Here is a 22,772-nt window from a genome sequence, read left to right as displayed (position 1 = left end):
TAAATACAAGACCCGCGCGTTCGTATACACGTAACAGTCTTTTGAAGCTGAGACTGCATTGTCATCAGTGTAGCTGACGTCGGCGTCCGGCTGTGCGTTTTCCCTCGCCGACGTCCTGCAGTATCCCGGACCAGAAGATATCTGCCTGAACAGAGTCAAGTTTTTCCGTATTGTCGAATCAGCCACCTTGTCAGTTCTGATTGGTTCGCGGGGCTACCACGGGCTCTCTGATTGGCTGAAAATGTCAGCATGGCGGAACTGGACAACGCAGCATAGTTTGACAGTGTTTAGAAGCCTGCGCACGGGTCCTTTGTCATACTGCGCCTTCGGGAGCACCGACGCAGGCTGCGTTGCTGGCCCTTGTTTGATTGGCATACGACGCCGCGACCACAGCGCCACACGCCGGCTGTCACTGCCGCCGCACGAGATCCATTGTGAATCTCGAGTTGACAGCTTCCTGGAAGAGGGAAACCTCCCGCAAAGTTCGAACCAAAAGAAACAGCACACGTAGTTCTTGGCTTTACCAAAATAAACTGTATTCGACATGTTGCGCTGCTAGTCATGTATAGTACGTTTTACGGGAGCTCTGCGCATGCTCCCAGCAGCAGGAACACCGGCTGCGTGGAATGGTGCACATCTTGCAGCAACGTGCCTTTATTTTGGAACACCGCAGTCGGCAAGTGATTGAAAGAGTGATTTATGAGGCTTAATGCATCGCCTGAGAACGTGATAATTGTGTAATCATGGCAGGTTGCGTCCTTCAGATGGAAAAAAAAATGCAGCCTTTGAACCCCAGTCAACTGGCCCAGTGCGTTAACCTAACGTCTGACAAGTCCTTAGAATAGGCTTGAACCTTAACGAATCGAAAACAAAGAGAGAGAGAGAGAGAATGTGAGAGCAATACTTTGTTCAGAAAGCACTGTCAAGCACTGCAACCCGCGCTGGCGATATGTCACATAGGGAGCAGACTTGCTCCATCAACAAATATGAAAGAGAGCGAGAAGGATTAAGACGTGCGTTAGAGCTACCTGGAATGACATAATTAAAAAAAAACAGCGCTGCAGAAATCAAGACACGCACACAAAACGCGAACGCGAGCACAGACGATGTGCTTTAATCAACTGATTTATGAGAAAAGAACCCACGGGGAGTGAAATTGTGAGCAGAAGCGCCAATGCGCAAAGAAAGTACACGCAGTACATGAAAGAAGGAGAAATCGCAGAGGAAAAGAAGAAGAAAAAAAAAACGTTTGTAGACAAAAGTATGGCTGACTTACTCGAGAGCGCAGGAAGCTATGCTTGGCAGCTTGACGCGTGCGACTTTATCAATTAGCGCCTTGCCCAGGCTCCACTCACCTGAACCGAATACTTTAACTGTACGAATGCTCCGGATTTTTTTTTTTTTTTGTGGACACCCAGAAAAGACAATTGCCTGTCGGGGGAACGCGATCAATGGCGAACTTACTCCATGCTTTCCCGAAAGCACAGTGTATACGCTTCTACAACAATTCTTCTTTATTGCTGCATGCCACCATGGATGGGTCCTTGAAGTTCGCGGTACGTTTACACCGTGAACAACGTAGAGCAAGGTTCCCCTCCCCTGCCACTGTTTTACATAATTCGTTATGAGCCCTGGCACTTCTTGGAGCATTGGCGCCCTTGGAGCATTGGCGTTTCTGCTCACAACTGCACTCCCCGTGTGTGTGTGTGTTTTTTTTTCTCTCTAATTATTCGGTTGGTGTAGAAGCGCTTTATCGTCTGTGTATACTCGTGGTTCACATTTTGCGAGTGTTAACTTTTGCAGCGCTGTTTCGCAATTAAGAGGAGAAACAAAAAAGACTCTGCTTGAAAAGGGCAGGACTAATCGATATACCATCAACATTCACCGTCGTGACGAACCGGCGTGCGTCGGCCAATCACGACTCCGCTTTTCCGCGCATGCGCACGCCTTCCTCGTCTGCGTGCAAGATCTCCCCGGCGCGCGACGCCCCGTCTAAGGCGCGTCACACGTCGAAGCTCATTCTGAACCTGGAAGCGGCGGCGAGTCGGTGTACGGCGGCGGCTCGTCGTCGTCCTTGCAGCAGCCGTCGAAAATTTTGTACTGGCTGGTTCCGCAGAGCAGCAGGTAGATGAACTCGCATTGCGGGGGAGGGGACCTGTAGCTGGGTGTCACCACAGAAGCCGGCGCGAAGAGGCTGCAGGAGTAAGACCCTCCTGCGGCACCGGAAGGGAAAGGATAATCATTGTCATCATCATCATCGTCATCATCATCATCATCATCATAACCACCACCACCACCATCATCATTATTATTATTATTATTATTATTATTATTATTATTATTATTATTATTATTATTATTATTATTATTATTATTATTATTATTATTATTGTTGTTGTTGCATTGTTCCGTCACGTAGCTGTTTATCCATTTCTTTTTTGTTCTTGTCTTTCATTTTTGTGCACTAAAGTACCCAGACCTTAGCGTTGTTCTGGCACGTTAAATTTTTAAATTGATTGATTGATTGCGGAACAGCTTAGTACTTATCAACATGGGCGTATACCGGGCCGTCCAACAACGACAAACCTCGACACATTTACGACCAACGCATTCGGAAGCGGTGGAAAACAGCAGTCAACTGGGCATTGTTTACTATGACTTACGTAGGGCGTTTGATGTTGTCCGCAGTCATGCTCTGTCGATCCCGAAAACCTACGAAGCCAGTGTTTCCGCACCTTTAGTGCCTTTGCAGCAAGACTACCTTTCAGCCGGACAATATTCTGTGTCACGTCGAACGGGCAGTTCTGCGAGCGCGATACCAGTGGTGAACCACAGGACCCTGTCCTTGGACCGCTTATTTCCTGGCTATTTGTAAATGATATGTGTCCAAAGCCATAAATAGGGGACGGCATGGAGATATTCAAAGAAATTCGCTACCTTCGTGACTGCATTATGAATAAAGGGAAAATCAGACATCCACCCATTCGTACCAATTGCTACAAAGCACCACACTTCTCCACCTTGCGGGTTTCCGCAGAACTACTACGTCGAGACTGCATTATACTTCAACCAGACACATCCGCTTTTGCCGATCGCTGCGTGCAAAGCAAACTGGCGTTAAAAGACAGAAACGCGAAAGTGGCGCCATATACAGACGCAAGACAGGTGAGTAATGCTTCCCTTACCACCTGGGTAAAACCACGACTCTCTCGAGAGTGCGAAGTAACTGACTTTGGAATCATCTGTGACTCGAAGCTAACCTTCTGGCCCCCGCATTTATCACTAAGCGTGGCCCACTCGTCCTGGGCACAGAAAGCGGAATCTCGAGAGAGGTTCATAAATGCGTGTGTATATTCTGTGCACATCCTTCTAATGACCTCTGCCTGAACGCGCCGCTGTCGTTTAGAACAATAGATTTACCGGTCTAAAAAAGATCGAGTACGCAGAGTTGAGATAACAGTTGACGCTGTACCGCGATATCGGAGCTCCAGCCAGGTAACTGTGAACAACAGACTCGCTCTCAGTCGTCGCTTGGTCTGGAAGACCTGCTGGACTGCAGGCGCACCGAAGCTGACATTCAAGCTTGCAGATGGTCTCGTCGCGTGTACAGAAATATTGGGGTAGCGTCAGTATAAGGATTCCGAAAGGAATAACTAAGGCGGGACCTTTTCGTGTGTGTAATCGATTCATGAAACTATATATATATATATATATATATCCCGAATGGCGACGGGACTTTCCAGCGCCATTCTTCTTCCTTACAATATATGCAGGGTGTGTCAGCTAACTTTAGCCAGAGTTAAAAAATGTGCCGATTCACTCTAAAACGACGCGACCAAATGTATGTAGCCAACTTTTGTATGTAGTGCGTCACGCTATTCTTGTATATATTGCTTAATTGAATAATTAGTCAAGATTCATTAACCAATTTCTGAGGCAGCGAAGCTAGGAAAAAAAAATTCCAATTAGAAATTTGCAGAGCGGTTTGAAAAACGTCCGAATAAGCAGTTTGCGTCTTTCAGTCTGTTAGGTATTAGTGGTTTTCAGCTTACTGCGGATGCCTGCGAAATACAAAGAAAAAAAAAACAGCACGCGTCATGCCCGCTTGCGCGTCGTTGTGACATGCCGGATTCCGTGCACAAAGGAACATAGCATTTAGCCGGGTGTGCATCTGCTTAGCGCTATCATGAACCGCCACGAGGGAAGCTCATCGCTGGCGTAATTTTTTTTTAAAAATTCGAAAGCATGCCCTTAGGCATAATACAAAAGATGTTAAAAATACACGAACAGATTCGACTCGTGCAAAAAATCAAGGAGTGAACGATGATGTAGTCCATGAATCCAACGTTCAAGGTAGGGTGGGCGGCCAGGCCGAAGGCCTGTTGCCCGGAGGTGGCGGAGATGGCTTAGATGAAGTCCTGGGCACGTCCATAATAGGTGTGTCACTGTCACATTTTGGATTCCTGTGTTGCAAAATGGGCACGCTGAGCCGCGCAGGCGTAAATCGCGCAGCCAAGGCCTTCGTCACAGCCCTGTCGCCTTTTGAGCAACAGCACGCCCTGCTACTATGTTCGTTTCTACGCGGAAAGTTTGGGAGCGCAGCAATCACGGCCCGCAAGTGGGTCACGTGGCATTTTTTTTTTGTATTTCGCGAGCATCCGCAGTAAGCTGAAAAACACTAATACCTAATAGATAAAAAGTTAGAAACTGTCCAATCGGACGTTAGGTGGACTATATACGTTAGGTGGACTATATAGCTATATAGGTGGACCAATCGGACGTTAGGTGGACTATATAGCTATATGAAGAGGCGCACTTTCACGGCGAATCGAAATGGCCATGTAGCTAATTAGAAAGATGACCTTACGATACATTTAAAAATAGGTTTGTCTTGCTGAGCCGCGGTGAAGTCATATCTGTGTAGCCGAAATCCCGATAATCTGTAGAATCACTTTCGAGATATCCGTCCCCGAAATGTGCTAAAGCATGTATTCGCGTTGCAGATATTATCGTTTGGGAACCTTAGAAAGAGGCTCTTCCGTAACTGTGAAAAGGATCGCCAGTGTAATCTTATACTACATTTTGGAGATACAGAGGTCAAAATTGGTACTGGCCTTGAAATTTCCGCTAAGCAGGCATGGCATCACAACTGCTCAATTTTACAACTTCAACATGTAACACGACGGGAACACATCAAGTGAAATAGTGCATCTGTTCAATTACAGCCACCTGGAAATTGCGATTTGCATTGCAAGCTAACTTTAGCCAAAGTTAAACAAATGTGCCGATTTACTCTAAAACGACGCGACCAAATGTATGTAGCTCACTTTTGTATGTATTTTTTTTGTATGTCCGCATCTTCAGATAACCTATCTGAACAGGTCGAAGTGCGCTTTTAAAGTGACTGAAAAAAGAGTGTCTACTTATTAAAAAATCACAAATATATAGTAACTCAGTTTCTGACAGATTACTTTGTGGTAATTCATTTGTGCCAATTACGTTGTGGCAATTACTTCGTGGCCCATATCGCACTTTACGAATTGTAGCTGACGGGTTGGCAAGTCATGTACAGTTGGAATTAATGCTACGGGTGACACCAATCTTGAGATATGCCCTCCCAAATTTTGCGACAAAATTGATCAATGTTCCACTAATTATTGAGCTTCAATGCATAAAGAGGCGTTAAGTTAAAAAAAAGTAAGTAAGGAACAGCAGTGATTTTTACCGCAAGCTTCTCAGCGCATACGTTAAATGTGGTGCTAGTTGGCGCAAAAATCTGGTGCAAATTGGCAAGTCATGTACAGTTGGAATGAATGCTAAGGGTGACACCAATAATGAGATATGCGCTCCCAAAGTTTGCGAGGGAATTCATTGGTGTTCGACTAATTATTGAGCTTCAATGCATAAAAAGGCGTTTTGTTTAAAAAGTAAGTAAAGAACAGCAGTGAAATTTTACCGCAAGCTTGCTTGCCAGCGCATACGTTAAATGTGATGCTAGTTGGTAGAAAAATCTGGTGAAAAATTCCTTCCAAGGGGATGCACCCTGTTATATTACTGGCTTCGATTTGTGTCTGCCAATACGTGCGCTAAAGTAATTAGTTAAAATGCTGATTAGTGATATTTTGTTAATTACTATAGCGATGTCTGCTAGAATTACTAAAGCAATGTCTGCCTCTTCGAGTAATCCAGCTTCATCATCATCAGCCTGGTTACGCCTACTGCAGGGCAAAGGCCTCTCCCATACTTCTCCAACTACCCCGGTCATGTACTAATTGTGGCCATGTTGTCCCTGCAAACGTCTTAATCTCATCCGCCCACCTAACTTTCTGCCGCCCCCTGCTACGCTTCCCTTCCTTTGGAATCCAGTCCGTAACCCTTAATCACCATCGGTTATCTTCCCTCCTCATTACATGTCCAGCCCATGCCCATTTCTTTTTCTTGATTTCAACTAAGATGTAATTTACTCGCGTTTGTTCCCTCACCCAATCTGCTCTTTTCTTGTCGCTTAAAGTTACACCTATCTTTCTTCTTTCCATAGCTCGTTGCGTCGTCCTCAATTTGAGCAGAACCCTTTTCGTAAGCCTCCAGGTTTCTGCCCCATATGTGAGTACTGGTAGCACACAGCTGTTATACACTTTCCTTTTGAGGGATAGTGGCAACCTGCTGTTCATGATTTGAGAATGCCTGCCAAACGCACCCCAGCCCATTCTTATTCTTCTGGTTATTTCAGTCTCATGATCCGGATCCATGGTCACTACCTGCCCTAAGTAGATGTATTCCCTTACCACTTCCAGTGCCTCGCTACCTATCGTAAACTGTTGTTCTCTTCCAAGACTGTTAAACATTATTTTAGTTTTCTGCAGATTACTTTTCAGACCCACCCTTCTGCTTTGCCTCTCCAGGTCATTGAGCATGCATTGCAATTGGTCTCCTGAGTTACTAAGCAAGGCAATATCATCAGCGAATCTCAAGTTGCTAAGGTATTCTCCATAAACTTAGTGAGTGGTTAAGCGCTATGTTCCACAGGCGATTAAAAACTTAATGTCAAAAAAAAGAACACTCTATTATACGTGTATATCATCTGTAAGCACATTATGCATGCTCACTTACCACTGTCTACATGCTTGAGCACCATGCACTCGTCGCAGTTAGAGTATATGACGGATATCGATTGTGAGAATGTATTATCTGAAAAAAAAGAAAGAAAAGAATAGAAAGGTTGACAATGGCAAGAGCGACCAGAGAGCAAATGCGAGCGACATAAGCCATCTCGCGCACGGAATTATTTCACTTGCCCAGCGGGCAGCAGATGTCAGTCGTCCGTCCTTTGTGGGGTAAATGTGTGGGTGAAGAAGCATGTAACCGTTAACCCGCCGGGTTCAAAATGCCTCAAAATGTAATCGAGTATTGTTAAAGCAAATTGAATTCCATGCGCACCTGAGCCAAGCCATTTTATCTTCTTTTTTCCTTTCTTTTTTTTACGACTAGAAATGTGGTGTCCGAAACTACGAGTCTATGACGTATTTCTAGCTCCCGCTATCGCTTCCGCCGCATGCGACCAGCCAAAGCATAGCCTTCAAGATTCGCATCTCTCCATCCAGACGGCTTCACCGTTGGGAGAGTCTGCAGAATGGTTTCGCTGCCCCATTAAAAAGCCCTGTGCGCGCTTAGGCTGTATGGGTTTCGCTTGAACCATGGTCGTGCTTTCACTCGTGCAACAATTCAACATTGGAGCGCATCTGACAACATGGCGAACGTCTTCGTTTGCCAGCGCTTCCCATACCATCAAAATCAATCAATCAATCAACCAATCAATCAATCAATCAATCAATCAATCAATCAATCAATCAATCAATCAATCAATCAATCAATCAATCAATCAATCAATCAATCAATCAAATCCACTTACCGTAGTCAGCATAGGTAACTTCCATGCCGTTGGCTCGGTCGGACATGGCAGAATGGCTCCTTTCGAAGCGGATATGTATGTCTCTGCAAGAAAATATGGAAAAGCATTTCTTGGAGTGGTATACGATTATTAAAATTTTGCGAATCCAATACCAACATTCGGTAAAAAAATGTTTAAAGAACTGGCTCTTCAACGCATTTTTTTTTCTTTCTTCTCAAACCTTCGAACATATTGGAATGAGTGATATGCCGTTAAATGAATATGGTATTCACCAAGTACTTTTTTGACAGGACCAAGTAATAACGGATATATAAACAGCGCCTTGTTCAGCTCCCCCATTCCCCCTCGACTGAACGTTTAACCTCAGCGGTGGCTTCTTGTATTTCTCATTTCCTACTTTGATTGCGATAGCTCGATAGCTATCATACGGACATTCCATGCGAATTTCCGCCGCTGTCGTCGTAAGCGTTGCATATATATATATATATATATATATATATATATATATATATATATATATATATATATATATATATATATATATATATATGTGTGTGTGTGTGTGTGTGTGTGTGTGTGTGTGTTTATACATGCCGCATATGAGAGATAGATTGCTTTACTATTCAACTACGAAATTTGCTCAAACGAGGCATTACTTTCTTGACTACATTATCCCTCAGAATTTTGAGAGTACGCATATGTTTAGGTATATAATAATAATAATAATAATAATAATAATAATAATAATAATAATAATAATAATAATAATAATAATAATAATAATAATAATAATAATAATAATAATCAGCCTATTTTATGTCCACTGCAGGACGAAAGCCCCTCCCTACGATCTCCAATTACCCATGTCCTACGCCAACCGATTCCAGCTATAAGCGCCCGCGAATTTCCTAATTTCATAGTCTTCTGCCGTCCTCGATTGCGCTTCCCTTCTCTTGGCACCCATTCTGTAACCCTAATGGCCCACCGTGTATCTAACCTACGCATTATAAGACCTGCCCAGCTCCATTTTTTTCTCTTAATGTCAATTAGAATATCGGCTATCGCTCTTTGCTCTCTGATACGAACCGGTCTCTTTCTGTCTCTCAACGTTGCGCCTAACATACTTCGTTTCATTGCTCTTTGCGCGGTCCTTGTTCTCAAGCTTTTTTGCGAGTCCCCAAGTTTCTGCCCCATATGTCAGCACCTGTAAAATTCATTGATTGTATACCTTACTTTTCAGTGATAACGATGATCTTCCAGTCAGGAGCTGACTTAATGTCTGCTGTACGCGCTCCAACCCATTTTTATTCTTCTCTAAATTTCCTTCTCATGATCAAGGTCCCCTGTGAGTAATTGACCTAGGTAAACGTACTCCTTCACAGACTCTAGAGGCTGACTGGCGATCCTGAACTATTGTTCCCTTGCCCAGCTATTCATGATTATCTTTGTCTTCTGCATATTAATCTTCAACGCCACTCATACACTCTCTCTGTTAAAGTCCTCAATCATTTGTTGTAACTTGTCTCCGGTGTTGCTGAACAGGACAATGTCATCTGCAAACCGAAGGTTGCTGACATATTCCCGTTGATCCTTACTTTTATGTCTGCCATGTTTATTAGCTTGAATGCTTCTTCCAAGCACGAAGTTAATAGCATTGGAGAGATTGTGTCTACTTGTCTGACCCGTTTCATTATAGGTATGTTCCTACTTTTCTTGTGGAGAATTAAGGTAGCTGTGGAATTTATGCAGATATTTCTCAGGATATTTACGTAAGTGGTCTGTACTCCTTGATTGCGCAGTGCCTCTATGACTGCTGGTATCTCTTCTGAACCAAATGCCTTTTCGTAATCTATGAAAGCCATATATAGAGGCTGATAACACTTTGCGAATTTCTCGATTACCTGATTGATGACATGGATGTTATCCATTGTGCAATATCGGTTCACACACACACACACACACACACACACACATATATACATATATATATATATATATATATATATATATATATATATATATATATATATATATATATATATATATATATATATATATATATATATATATATATATATATATATATATATATATATATATATATATATATATATACACCCATTACATGACGTATATGAAAGATAGATTGCGAAAGTATTAAACTACAAAAGTTCCTCCAACCAGGCATTGCTTTCTTGACTAAATTATTCCTCAGGATTTTTAGAGAATGGCGCCCCGCAAACAAGTCTCACGGCACATAACCATTTCGGCACGCGGCTTTTATCTGAAGTCTACCCAGGCTATTATATATCAAAAGAACAAAACAATATCGGTGTTGCGAACCTAAAGGTAACGTAAGTTTACTGGCACGACTCCTTACGGGCAGCGTAGTGGCGCCGCGGTGCACCAACTACATGGAACAAGTTTCTGACAGATGGTCATTAAGAGTTACGGAATGGATTCCAAGGGAAGGGAAGCGTAGCAGAGGGCGGCAGAAAGTTAGGTGGGCGGATGAGATTAAGAAGTTTGCAGGGACAACATGGCCACAATTAGTACATGACCGGGGTAGTTGGAATGGGAGAGGCCTTTGCCCTGCAGTGGGCGTAACCAGGCTGATGATGCTGCTGCTGCTGCTGCTGATGATGATGATGACGATGACGTCAGTCGGTTTCATGCTTTGCTAGGGCGCGTCGACGCTGTGATCTGGCATGGACATGCTTTGCGGCGTCGACCGCGTGTCAGCCACAACGTCGTGTGGCTCTTTCGACGACGCCGGCCGACGCCCCAAATTTGTCGGAAATTTGTTCCATGTGGTTGGGGCTTTACGGTAACCCTTCAACGCCGGCGTCCGACAAAACAGCCCGGGAGCAATGAAGGAGCGGTAACAGGATGGGCGGGACAAGTAAACGAACGCCGCGTCCCCGTTTGCTACAAGGTCTGTTCGATTCAGCCAAGTTTCTCGGCACCGATTCACATAGAGTTTCTCACTATAACACCTAGAGGGAAATCTGGCACCACCGTCTATGGGAGTTTCTTAAGGGGGCACCGCGCCGGCATGGGAATGACGGTATATGTGTCTGCGAGGCTCGCGTTGGCTGGTATTGTAAGAGGCTTCGTCTAAAACGTGGATATGACTACACAAATAACGCGTTCTTGAAGTAAAATCTTCATGAAATGTTTCCATTCACGCATATTACATCTTTGCTCACCTACAGTGCATGACCAAGCGAAGAAAAGCAAGAACAAACGACATACGGTTACAAAGCGAGCACGAATCTTGTCGTCTGCCCTCCAACTTTAGCGGCCCGCTGATACTTTTTACCTATCATATAGTTGTACATGCAATAACAAGTTCTTATGGTTAAACAAAAGATGTCTTTGTGTAATAATAAAGCTAAAACAGCTTTTTAAGTGCTGTTCTAGTAGAAAACGAATCATTGTGACAGACGGAACGGTGCTTGCCAAGCGCGTCTTCAAGGTGTCCTGTCTCTCCGAGAACGATATGCCAATCCGAAGTCACAATATGCCGGCATTCCCATGCATACCACAGCGCAGCAGCGCCAGATTTCCCTCTAGGTAATGTAGTGAGAAGCTCTATGCCTATTCACGGTGTGCTGCACCTGTGGGCCTTCGATTCCCCGAGTTGCAGCGGTGCACCTTGCACCCCCGTGCACGATCGAACGGGGTGCGAGTCAAGGTGCCGCCGCGGTTCAGTGCAGCCTTGAACCCTGCAGCGAGCGGGTACGCGGCCCGGCACACCATAACTGGCACCCCCTGCACCTTTTCGTTTGTGGTGCCGTGCACCTTTTTCTGAATCGAACAAACCTATATGCAGAAGTTAGGTGGGCAGATGAGATTAAGAAGTTTGCAGGGACGGCATGGCCACAATTAGTACATGACCGGGGTTGTTGGCGAAGTATGGGAGACGCCTTTGCCCTGCAGTGGGCGTAACCAGGATGATGTTGTTGTTGATGATGTTGTTGTTGTTGATGATGATGATGATGATGATATGCAGAAGATTGGAGAGGTGTAGTCGCCGCGCGAAATCACCCAATGACTGATGCCTGTGGGCTGTCGCGCCGGCTATGACGTAATTGACGCTGGAACATGAGAGTAAAGACCTCGAAATCCGCAGGAGAAAGCATGCGATCCATTGTGCGTTATGGCGCGCTGCCTGCTGCATTGAGCCGAGTGATATTCGGCTCACAGTTTCACGGTAGCAGCCTGGAGGGTGTACTGAGGGCAGTTGAAGTAAATTATTTATTCGAGTGCTCGAAAGCATGCGAAAGCTTTCTTAATAGCGTTAAAAAAGCGTTGCAGCGCCCCTCCAATATCAAATACCTAATGCTGTCTCATTTCTAAAAAAAATGAAAAAAAAATTGAACATTGTGACCATAACTTGTGAAGGCTTTGCGCAAAAAAAAAGTTTGTGAGCGCTTCAGTGCATATTACGTCATTCAAAACTGAGAAACTGATCAAGTTGAGGATAATCAAATAGAAGCAGGTGAGGTGATTACATCTTGCGTGGTCATGGTATGGTATGGTATGGTATGGTATGATGAACTTTATTTAATGTCCTGAAGATCAACCCTTAGGTTGACGCAGGCGGCTCCCACGCCGGGACAGTAAGGTTTAACCTTACCGCCGTATCATGGGCCTTCTGGACGGCCTGTACTTGATCGAAAAGACCTCCACTGTGTAGGACTCGCCACCACCAGTCTCTCTCCTTGACACAGTCTGTCAAAGTCACAGGACACTGCCAAAGCATGTGATCCAGAGTAATGATGCCATTACACTTCTCGCAATTGATTGATATCTCTCTTTCAGGATATATCTTGTTAATAAAGCTTGGACTTGGATAAGTTCTTGTTTGCAACAATCTCAGAGTCACCACTTGAGCTCTATTGAGCTTAGCGTGTGGCACTGGGAATTCCCTTCTGTTCATGTAGTAATGCCTCGTGATTTCATTATATGTAAGTAATTGGTCCCTGTTCTCCTCCTGTATGTTATTAAGGTCCTGGTCGCGTAGTGCACGGATAGTAAGTCCTCGTGCAGCTGCGTTAGCCATCTCGTTTAAATTCTTCCGAGATGGATCGACAGACCCCACGTGCGCAGGAAACCAGCGGATTTCGATCTCTTGGCTGTCCAACTCACCGATCAGCTGGGCAGCCCTTTTGGTCACAAAGCCATTGGTAAAGTGTCTAATAGCCATCTTAGAGTCGCTGTAAATCTTCGTCCTCTTATTATTCCTTAAAGCCAATGCTATCGCTACTTGTTCCGCGACTGTCGTGTCTTTAGTCATGATTGTAATAGCATCCCGAGTGAGACCATCTGCATCTACTACTACTGCCGTAAAGGCTTTCTTTCCTGTGACCCACGCAGCATCTATAAATGCCGCATGTTCTCTGTCGTGTTCTATCTCTTGCAGGAGAGCTTTGGCCCTTGCCTTTCGTCTTTCCAGGTTGTGCACCGGGTGCATATTTCTGGGAAAAGAAGTCGTCTTGATTATCTCTCTTATGCTATCTTTTAGTTCTACTGTGCCTTCACCTGACATTTTGGATTCGGTTGGACACCATCCTACCTCTTCTAGTATTGCTCTACCTGGCCTTATTCCAGAGAGCCTCTCTTTGTAGGCAATTTGCTGAGCTTCTATTATCTGCAAGGATGTGTGCTAGAGTGCCTTTTGACCGTCTGCAAAAAGGGCATGAAGTGTCATGCTCTGTTGGGAACATCTTATGCAAGAGCACTGGATTCGTTAGCGACCCCGCTTGCATGCGTCGCACGATCGTTTGCTGAATTCGGTTGAGTTGCGGATGCGGACGGGGAAGCCTACATCTGCCGCTTCTGTACATTTGCGTGATGTCTTTGTAGCTTGTCACGGGGTGCGGTAGCCCTGGCTCGTCCTCGGCCCGGATCGATAGTTCTCGGGCATAGTGGTCGGCGAGTGCGTTGCCTTCCACTTGCGAGTGAGCCGGGACCCACACGAGCTCAACGGCCCGCCCCGGTGATTTGCATTTGTTGAGGATCGCTAGTGCCACGGAAGAGATGTTCCCCTTGCGGTAGCTTGCGTAGGCGGTCTGGGAGTCTGTGACAACGGTCCTCACTCCCGGTTGTGCGAGTGCGAGGGCCACGGCCACTTCTTCTGCTTCGGCTGTATTCGTCGTCCGTATCGACGCGCCTGTGACAAGTTTATCGATGGTGGTGACGACCGCCGTTGCTCTGGTTCCGTGCTTGGGAAGTGAGGCGTCCGCGTAGAGGACCTCGGGGTCCTCTTCCAGCTGTCGAGCCAGTGCCTTGGCCCGCGCAGAGCGTCTCTCGTTGTTCCTCCCCGGCTGCATGTTCCGGGGGAGGGGCTTGGTCTTAATAATGTCTCTCCACGTTGTGGGGAGCGGCTCCGTTGTCGGTAGCTGTTCAATTTGCCATCCTATCTTGCGTAGGACGGCCCGACCGTGCTCTGTCCGGCTCAGCCTTACCCTCTGGTGGGATAGGTGTGCTTCCACCAGCTCCTCCACCGTGTTGTGGGCACCCATTTCCAGCAGCTTCTGCGTTGACGAGTAGACTGGGATGCCCATGGCGAGTTTTACTGCTTTCCTTATCGTCGTGTTCAGCGTTTCGCGGTTCACCTTCGCAAGCTGGAGGTACGGGGCGGAGTACGTTACGCGTGACACGACGAATGCCTGCACCAGGCGCAGTGCGTCTTCTTCTTTGATTCCTCTGTTCCGGTTGGTGACTCTCCGGATCATGCTGAGGACTTGCTCGGATGTGGTCTTGATTTTGTTGACGGCTGCGTGCGCCTTGCCGTCGCTGCGCAACAGCAGGCCCAGTATCCGGATCTGCTGCGTTGGTTTGATCTCTGTGCCGTCGATGGTGATGATTATGTTTGGCGGCGGCTCTTTCTTTGGTCTTCCGGGCTGTACCATGAGCAGCTCCGATTTCTGTGGAGCGCAGCTCAGGCCACAGGTCCTGGCATACTCGTGGACGGTCGTTGCCGCTCTCTGCAGGGCTTCCTCCGCCCAGGCATCGGAACCCGCGCGGTTCGTCCACACCGTTATATCGTCGGCATAGAACGCGTGGTCCACGCCCTCGATCTGATTGAGTAGTTCGGGCAGGGGCAGGAGTGCTAGGTTGAAAAGCAGAGGCGACAGGACAGACCCCTGTGGGGTACCCCTGTCTCCGAGCTCCACAGGCTCTGACCGTTCATTTCCTATCCGGATAGTTGCTGATCTATTGGTTAGGAAATCTTTGATATAACCGTAGGTCTTGCGGCCACACCCCGTCTTGCGCAGGTTCTCGAGCACGCTGGCGTGGGACACGTTGTCAAAGGCCCCTTTGAGGTCCAAAGCCAGTATACCCCGGGGCGCTTGCCTCGTTGCTTTTTTAATCACCAATTCGTGTAATTGGATCAAGACGTCTTGGGTGCTCAGGTGCTGGCGGAATCCATACATGGTCGCCGGCATCTGATTTGTCTCGTCCAGGTGTGCTTGAAGTCTTCTGAGAACCATGCGTTCCATGACCTTGCCCACACAGGACGTGAGCGAGATGGGGCGCATGTTCTCGATGGTCAGAGGTTTGCCGGGTTTAGGTATGAACCGTACCTCGGCCTCTTTCCATTCTGCGGGCAACTTCGAGCTTTCCCAGGTTCTGTTGATGTGACCCAGGAGCCCACGTGCCGCCGCATCACTCATGTTATTGAGCAGCTTGTATGTAATGGCGTCCATTCCTGGTGCGCTCGCCTTATTACTCTCGTCTATGGCTGTTAACAACTCCATGATGGTGAACGGTTCATCCAATGCCGGATTTTCCGGTCCCCCGTACTCCTCCGGTATCGGAAATCGCCCTCTCTCCGTCTTGAGGTAGATCGCCTTGAGGTCTTCAATGAGCCTTTGGCCGTTGCCATCGTAAGCGTTCAGAACTTTGGTGAGGTTGCGGTTGGTTGCGGTCTTGCTGCTCAACGGGTCGATCAGGTGTCTGAGCAGGCACCAGGTCTTGCGCGCCGACAGCTTTCCCTGCAGCCCGTCGCACGTACTCATCCAGTTCTCTCGGCACAGCTTGGTTGCGTATTCAGCGATCTGTTTGTTGAGGAGCGCGATGCGTTTGACGAGCTTCTTGTTTCGTCGTTGACGCTTCCATCTTCGCGTGAGCGAGTGCCGCGCCTCCCACATGTGTGCTAGTTTGGCGTCGACGAAGGGCGTCTGCATCGTTGTCACAACTTCTTGAGTAAATCTGTCGAGCGCGATCTTTTGTTCTCGCGCCCATTCTGCGTACGTTTGATGTCTGCCCTCCTCCGCGTTTTCTCCGGAGGTCTCGTTTTCTTCGTCCGTGTGCTTGCGCATTCGATCCCAGTCGGTGATCCGGGCTTTGCCGAGGGCTGCCCGGTACCTTGGTCCCTTGATCGTTACACTTATGATACTGTGGTCGGAGCCCAGGTCTACGTCTTCGTTCCGCCAGGCCACTTCTAGGGAGCCCGCCATCCACGACAGGTCCGGGGTGGTGTCCCTGTTGACGCTGTTTCCCTTTCGGGTGGCGACGCCCGGTTCATTGAGGAGCGCCATTTCTTGGTCCTCCATTGCCTTTGCTAGAGCCTTGCCTCGTTTAGATTGGTATTTGTAACCCCATGTAGTGTGAGGGGCGTTGAAGTCGCCTAGGACCAGGAGCGGCCTGTTCCCCGCCAACCTCTTCGCCTGGCTCACTGTTGTTTCAAAGTCGTACTGCCTTTGTGACGGCCTGCAGTATGCGCTCATCACAAACAGGTTTCCGGCACTGCCAATAGTCCTTGTGTGAACCTCGACCAGCGTGTGTTCGCAGCCCTTTTGCGCGGTGAGGTGCTGGGTGGCTGCTATGTTGGTGCGCACCAGTAACGCCGTCCCGCCTTCCGTCGGATCCGTGTACGTGATGTAACCCGGGAGTCTGGGTCTGCCGTGTGTCTCTTGTAACGCGATAATATCCGGTTTCTGGTCGAGCCCATCTAAGTGAAGTTGTAACTCGGCTTCCTTGGTGCGGATGCCCCTGCAATTCCATTGGTAAATGATCGTTGTTTCCCCCCCGCGGATTTGCTTTTTACTGTTCGGCGTCTGCGCCATCTTCCTTTGACGTTTTGATGCGACCGCGCCTGTACGCGATCGATTCCTTGACTTTATTGGCGCGTTCTTTCCTTAGCGCTGCGAACTTGTTCTTCACGGTTATCGTCGCTGTCTTCGCCGCCAGTCGTTCGTGCTTGACTGACAGGATCTTTATTTGACCCTCGAAGACCTCTAACCTGGCATTCATATTGTCGAGATTCTCGTTAATTTGATTGATGGCTGCGAGTATCGCTGCCAGTTTGCCCTCTTGCGGTGGTTGCTGTTGTTGATTTGACGTCTGCGGTGCCGCTGCTGCCGTCTTGCAGTCAGCTGTGGTTTCAGCGTCCATCGCTTCTTGAACATTCAATGCTTGGTGCATGGGCTGCGCCTCTCCTCTCCGCTCTTGGCGCGGCGAGAGGAGAAGAACCTCAAGAACCCCCCCACCCTCCCCAGCCCCAACCCCCCCGAGCGATGGGAGACCTTGTTGTCCAGCCCCGACCTACCGACCCAGCTCGCGCTGGCGGCTAGGGGCCAGGAACTGCTGGACACATATGGGACCTGAGAATAAGGTTCCACCCCATCTGGTGCCAGCGCGCACCACCCGTCACTAAGGGCTCAGCACAAAAGTTGATTCTCTCTCTCTCTCTCTATTATCTCGTCTATTGTGTTGTGGAGCCCCAGTTTCATTAATTTGTTATCCGGGGTGTTCATCGGTAACCCCACTGTTGTTTTGACTAGCCTTTTAATTATTCTGTTCAACTTGTTTAGCTCCGTCTGTGTCCAACTGAGCATCCCACCTACATATGAGAAGTGACACAAGGCGAAAGCGTGGACCAGTCTCATGGCGCTCTCCTCTCCCAGCCCTCTGTGTCTGTTACTGATTCTCCTTAGCAGTCTTATTACCTCCACAGTCTTGCTAGTGATGTGTCGTATTGTTCTTCCATTTGCCCCGTTTGCCTCCAGGAATAACCCTAAGACTCTTATGGATTCTACTTGCTTAATAGATTCGCCTGCCTTCGTGGTTAGTACTAACCCCGGGTTTTTCCTCGGGAACGTATCCCCTCGGTTTTCTACCCCTTCTTCTGTTCTTGAGTACAAGGAGTTCAGACTTATTAGCAGAGCATTTGAGGCCCATGTCTTCTAAAATAGACTCTACCTCATAAATGCTCTTCTGAAGTCTGCTTTCCGCATGTCCCATACTTCCTTCAGCGGTCCATATAGTCACATCGTCTGCATGCATAAATGGTAAAGTGAATGCCCTCTATCCGTGGTCATGTCAGTGCATGATTATAGGAACCGGACGCGCACGTCTTTCCCAACGACACTGACCTGTGTCAGTCCAACGAGTCGGGGAATCGCATATTGTCAAAATGCTGCGCATTTACGGCGCCCTCTAGCTTGAGTTTATCTCGATGCAACCGTTTCCACAACTGTGCATGCCGTATCGTTGGCCAGTCTGAAGCGCACGCCCACGGCGTCTGGGCGGTCGTGGTATGTATTGCTACGGGGACGTATTACCGGTATGTTACCGGTATGTTACCGGATGTTACCGGATGTTACCGGATGTTACCGGTATGTGTTACCGGTGGTATGTGCGTACCGGCGGCTGCATGCGTTTGAACGCGACGTAGATCGAGCAGTGCATGGCTAACGAGGTTTGAGCAAGCGTAAGGGTTCAAGCGAGGCATTAAAAACAAGAACGTGTCTGTCGCTGTTCAGAAAACGTCGCCTCGTTTCCGTCGTATACCCCAAGCGGCTGTCGTCGGCAGATCTTGCAAGTGTATAGGAAGCTGGGACAGCCCCAAGACAATCTGGCCAGCGTCCGATGCCCATAGTATAATATACATTCACTCAGCGAGTAAAGTGTTCTATTACGCAATAAGTTCGAATCATTTATGTTGCTTCCTTCCCTGTGACTGTTACTCATTTACTTCAACTATCGTGCAATAGCGTCTATGTAACTTGACTCTGTAGTTATGGGAAACGTACTTTTTCTGTCTATGTGACTGCTTTCTTTTTGTATACACCACTTTAGTTTCTATGTGGACAGTATTTTTGAACGCATGTTATTTGGCTGATCGCTTAACTTTTATCTAGTCACTTTAATCATTACTCGCATGTGTGACGTAATCACTGTGACATAATCCCTGCGACGCGCTGTGCTGACAATCGTGTGTAGTCACGGGGCTTCCGCTATAGACTCGGCTATTGGCCCAACAGTGTGCTTGGGTATGCCGAGTCTTTCTCGCGGCCAAATAAAAACGAAATGAAATGGATCGCACCCGACTATGTGTGAGCTCCGCGGGTGATGGCGTATATAACTCACGCTCGCTTGTCCTGGGCGTACGCTAGCTTGACGTCAATCTCGAGGTTTCGCATGGGACTCCTCGCTCGCGGGCCCATTCGCACGCACGTGTTGTTGCCGCCGAACATCTCGTTGTACTCGTTCGTCCGGTACAAGAGGAACCACGTTTGGTTCAGCGGGAAGCACTGCGGGTGAGTTGCGAGAAAGACGAAACGGTTAGCGGTTCCCGGGGGCATGCAAATCTTTCACCAAAATAATTACACAGATTAAAAAATTAAATTATGGGGTTTTACGTGCCAAAACCACTTTCTGATTATGAGGCACGCCGTAGTGGAGGATTCCGGAAATTTCGACCACCTGGGGTTCTGTAACGTGCACCTAAATCTAAGTACGCGGGTGTGTTCGCATTTCGCCCCCATCGAAATGCGGCCGCCGTGGCCGGGATTCGATCCCGCGACCTCGTGCTCAGCAGCGTAACACCGTAGCCACTGAGCAACCACGGCGGGTACACAGATTCCACGCACTGTGCGGTAGTCGATGTTACGCGAAGCATATACGTATTGCTGGTACAGCCGAGGTTATACCCGGCACTGTTTCGGGTTTGCGCGAAGCGTCATACCGGGTGAACCAACAACGTGTTTGCGTAAGGCGAGCAGTTGCGTGTGGGGCGACAGCAGTGAGGCGACGACTGTACACGACGACGACTATGTCGTATGACGGCGACGGCATGGTTTCTATACTCCGGCCGTTTTGGGGTTTCTGTAGGCACTGGACGGGCCTAAGCGAGATCAACGAGGATTGTCACGTCATCCATGACTAAACCTTATGCAATCGTACGTACCTATCTCCATGTCACGAAACTGTAAAATAAAAAAAAAATCACATACGCCCTATATCCCGTAAGAACATGTGGGGGTAGCACATGGGCGGCCATATGTTCCCATATATATAGGATGGGGCGCGCCCAATGTGGTGCATGGGAACATACGGTGCTGCACGGCAGCCACTTACGTTCATATGCGCTCTAAAAAAAATGTGTACACCTTTTGGGGCGCATCTTCTCCCCAAACAATAATATCCAGCTGCCTTGCTCGCGTTTTCTTTCTTGAAAACTCGGCACTCGCTGTGTCGAACCTCGGCAGAACAGTTCTGTGCTCTAACCGTGAGGCCACAACCGCTTTTGCATTATTAATTGCATCGCTTGGCACGTCACACCATCAAAACCCCCAGAAACATGCTCTTAAAAGGCCCTGTGCGTCGGCCGAAGCGAACGGCAAACAACCCCCTTTGCTGCAGCTTCATGCAGTTGAAGAAAAAGAAGTATTTTAATGATTGGAAAATGTAGAGAGGTCGGCCGGATATTGGAGCATCTGGCCTGCTACTCTACGTAAGGGAAGGGGAAGAGGGGAAGAAAAAGGGTCACAATGGGGGTTGATAATGGGAGGAACGAAGTGAAGGACACATTATACAACTGGTATCACAGGCGTGAGTCCAGGCCCGTGTCACCTAGGAAACGTGAAAATGCACGCATTGTCTCTGTCGTCTGCCAACTCTGTGGCCATGCGCCTAGCAAGAGGTCCTCCGACAGTGGTCCATTTTGTAAATGTCTCAATGTATCTGCCATTGTCAGTCTTTCGCGCGCATACTCAGGGCACACCACGAGCACATGTTCTATAGTGTCTACAGTACCACACACTAAACAGTCCGGGGAGTCTGTCCGTCCAATAAAGTGCAAATATTTGCGCGTGAAGGAGACGCCTAATCGCAGTCTGTGTATCAGGCATGCACGAGGGCGTGGAATTCCACTTGAAGAATACATATACACAGCGCAGGGGCGTATCCAGGGGGACGGTAGGAGAGATGGATTACTTATTACGAAAGCAGAACGTCCTAAATGCTTTTAGACTATTTTTTTATCTGCGTATTCACTGTTTCTTTTTCTTTCTTTCTGCAAGCTTCCTCCCCACCTGACGAGATGTCGTCAAACCATCGACTTAATCAGTAGAAGAGGAAGAGAGTAAGTTACTGCTGGGCACATTGTAATTTTTTTTTTACGCATGCACGTTATACTCGGTGGTACAGGAATGGAACTTTTATTACTTTATGTATCTATGTTTTCATTATCGCTTCATCGCACGCACTCAACGAATATGGTTGTCTATAGCTGCGTACACCTCAAGGGCGGTCAACAGTGCGGACATGGGGCGGGGGGGGGGGGGGGGTGCATGGAGTAACAAAGGACAGCGAATGGATAACTAGGAGCATAGAGTAATAATAGAAGACAACTGTTCACATAGGAATACAACAAGCTATGGCTGTGGTTGGATGTGAGTGGGAACACTATAGCAAAATGCCGGCGGTTGTGGAAGCATACGTCAGTTTGGGTATAAATTTCGCAGAAGCAGTGAGCCCGCATAGCGCGATCGTTGCTCGAAGAAAGATTCACGCGCTTCGAGCGCGTTGCGAATATATAGTACTATGCATACGCACCAAGGCAGCGTCCTGATACTTCACGAGCTGGGAGTACCGCTCCAACGAGTCCATAATGCCGCTTTCAAAAGGAACGTCTACGTTCTGCCCGAGCGACGTGCCAACGGCTGACACCAGCGCCAATACCAGCGCCGCCGTCCGCATGGTCGCGATCAAGGGCGGGCCGGTCACGCTGCTGGGGAGGAGGCGTCGAACGAAGATTATAACAGACGAGGATCGCGCGTCGCTTCGGGATTTTGTTCTCCTCGCCCTTCCTCTCGGGTGACGTCACGTCGTTGGTACGTTGAGAGGAAGGGGGAATCAACAAAACGCCAGTGTGTGTGTGTGTGTGTGTGTGCCTGCGCGGTGGGCTAGACCTTCCGGTCCCGACGTGGGACTAGCCGGTGCGCGACGAGTTAGCGTCCTCGCCGGACCTCCAATAAAGTTTTTTCACTCACTCACTCACTCACTCACTCACTCACTCACTCACTCACTCACTCACTCACTCACTCACTCACTCACTCACTCACTCACTCACTCACTCACTCACTCACTCACTCACTCACTCACTCACTCACTCACTCACTCACTCACTCACTCACTCACTCACGAACCTTTCTGTTTTGTTGCGCAGAATGTGCATATATATATATATATATATATATATATATATATATATATATATATATATATATATATATATATATATATGTGTGTGTGTATGTAAGCAGTCATCATGGGAATGAAGGCTATAAGATGCATTCACCTATAAACTTCGTCCTTCTGGCTTCAAATGGTTCTGTGACTTCACTGTCTGATCATTTCCAACCGAAATATTGCGTCATGAACGATACGATATACAGCGATTATGCACGTTCGCAGAATCTTATTGCCTTCTGCGTTGAGAAAATAAATGTTGCTTCGAAATTTGGGCTAATAAACGCAGATAAAGCGTTGTAAACAACTCCACAAGAACATCCACAGTCGCAAACATGATCAGACAGATCCGCGAACTATCGTTCATGTGGGA

General features: G+C 47.6%; 1 protein-coding gene across 1 annotated transcript; it reads right to left on the bottom strand.

Moving 5' to 3' along the window:
- Nucleotides 1–638: 638 nt before the first annotated feature.
- On the bottom strand, nucleotides 639–21,956 carry LOC135916109 (uncharacterized). Its single transcript, XM_065449346.1, has 5 exons — nucleotides 21,764–21,956; nucleotides 19,295–19,458; nucleotides 7,910–7,992; nucleotides 7,111–7,188; nucleotides 639–2,213 (listed from the first exon to the last, which is right to left on the bottom strand). Exons 1-5 carry the CDS (start codon nucleotides 21,905–21,907, stop codon nucleotides 2,017–2,019), a joined length of 666 nt encoding a protein of 221 aa, XP_065305418.1. The 5' UTR covers nucleotides 21,908–21,956; the 3' UTR covers nucleotides 639–2,016.
- Between the last annotated feature and the right edge of the window lie 816 nt (nucleotides 21,957–22,772).

Source organism: Dermacentor albipictus, chromosome 5, assembly GCF_038994185.2.
Source record: "Dermacentor albipictus isolate Rhodes 1998 colony chromosome 5, USDA_Dalb.pri_finalv2, whole genome shotgun sequence".
Taxonomy (NCBI): domain Eukaryota; kingdom Metazoa; phylum Arthropoda; class Arachnida; order Ixodida; family Ixodidae; genus Dermacentor; species Dermacentor albipictus.
This window is presented reverse-complemented; position numbering and strand designations above follow the sequence as displayed.

What these genes read in the sequence shown, in the direction of transcription:
- LOC135916109 (XM_065449346.1), bottom strand. Translation starts at nt 21,907, where the DNA reads ATGCGGACGGCGGCGCTGGTATTGGCGCTGGTGTCAGCCGTTGGCACG. An exon ending in TACGCCCAGGACAAGCGAGC is followed by an intron (nt 7,993 to 19,294) that starts GTGAGTTATATA and finishes ATTTTCTTGCAG; the next exon opens with AGACATACATATCCGCTTCG. An exon ending in AGTTACCTATGCTGACTACG is followed by an intron (nt 7,189 to 7,909) that starts GTAAGTGGATTT and finishes CTTTTTTTTCAG; the next exon opens with ATAATACATTCTCACAATCG.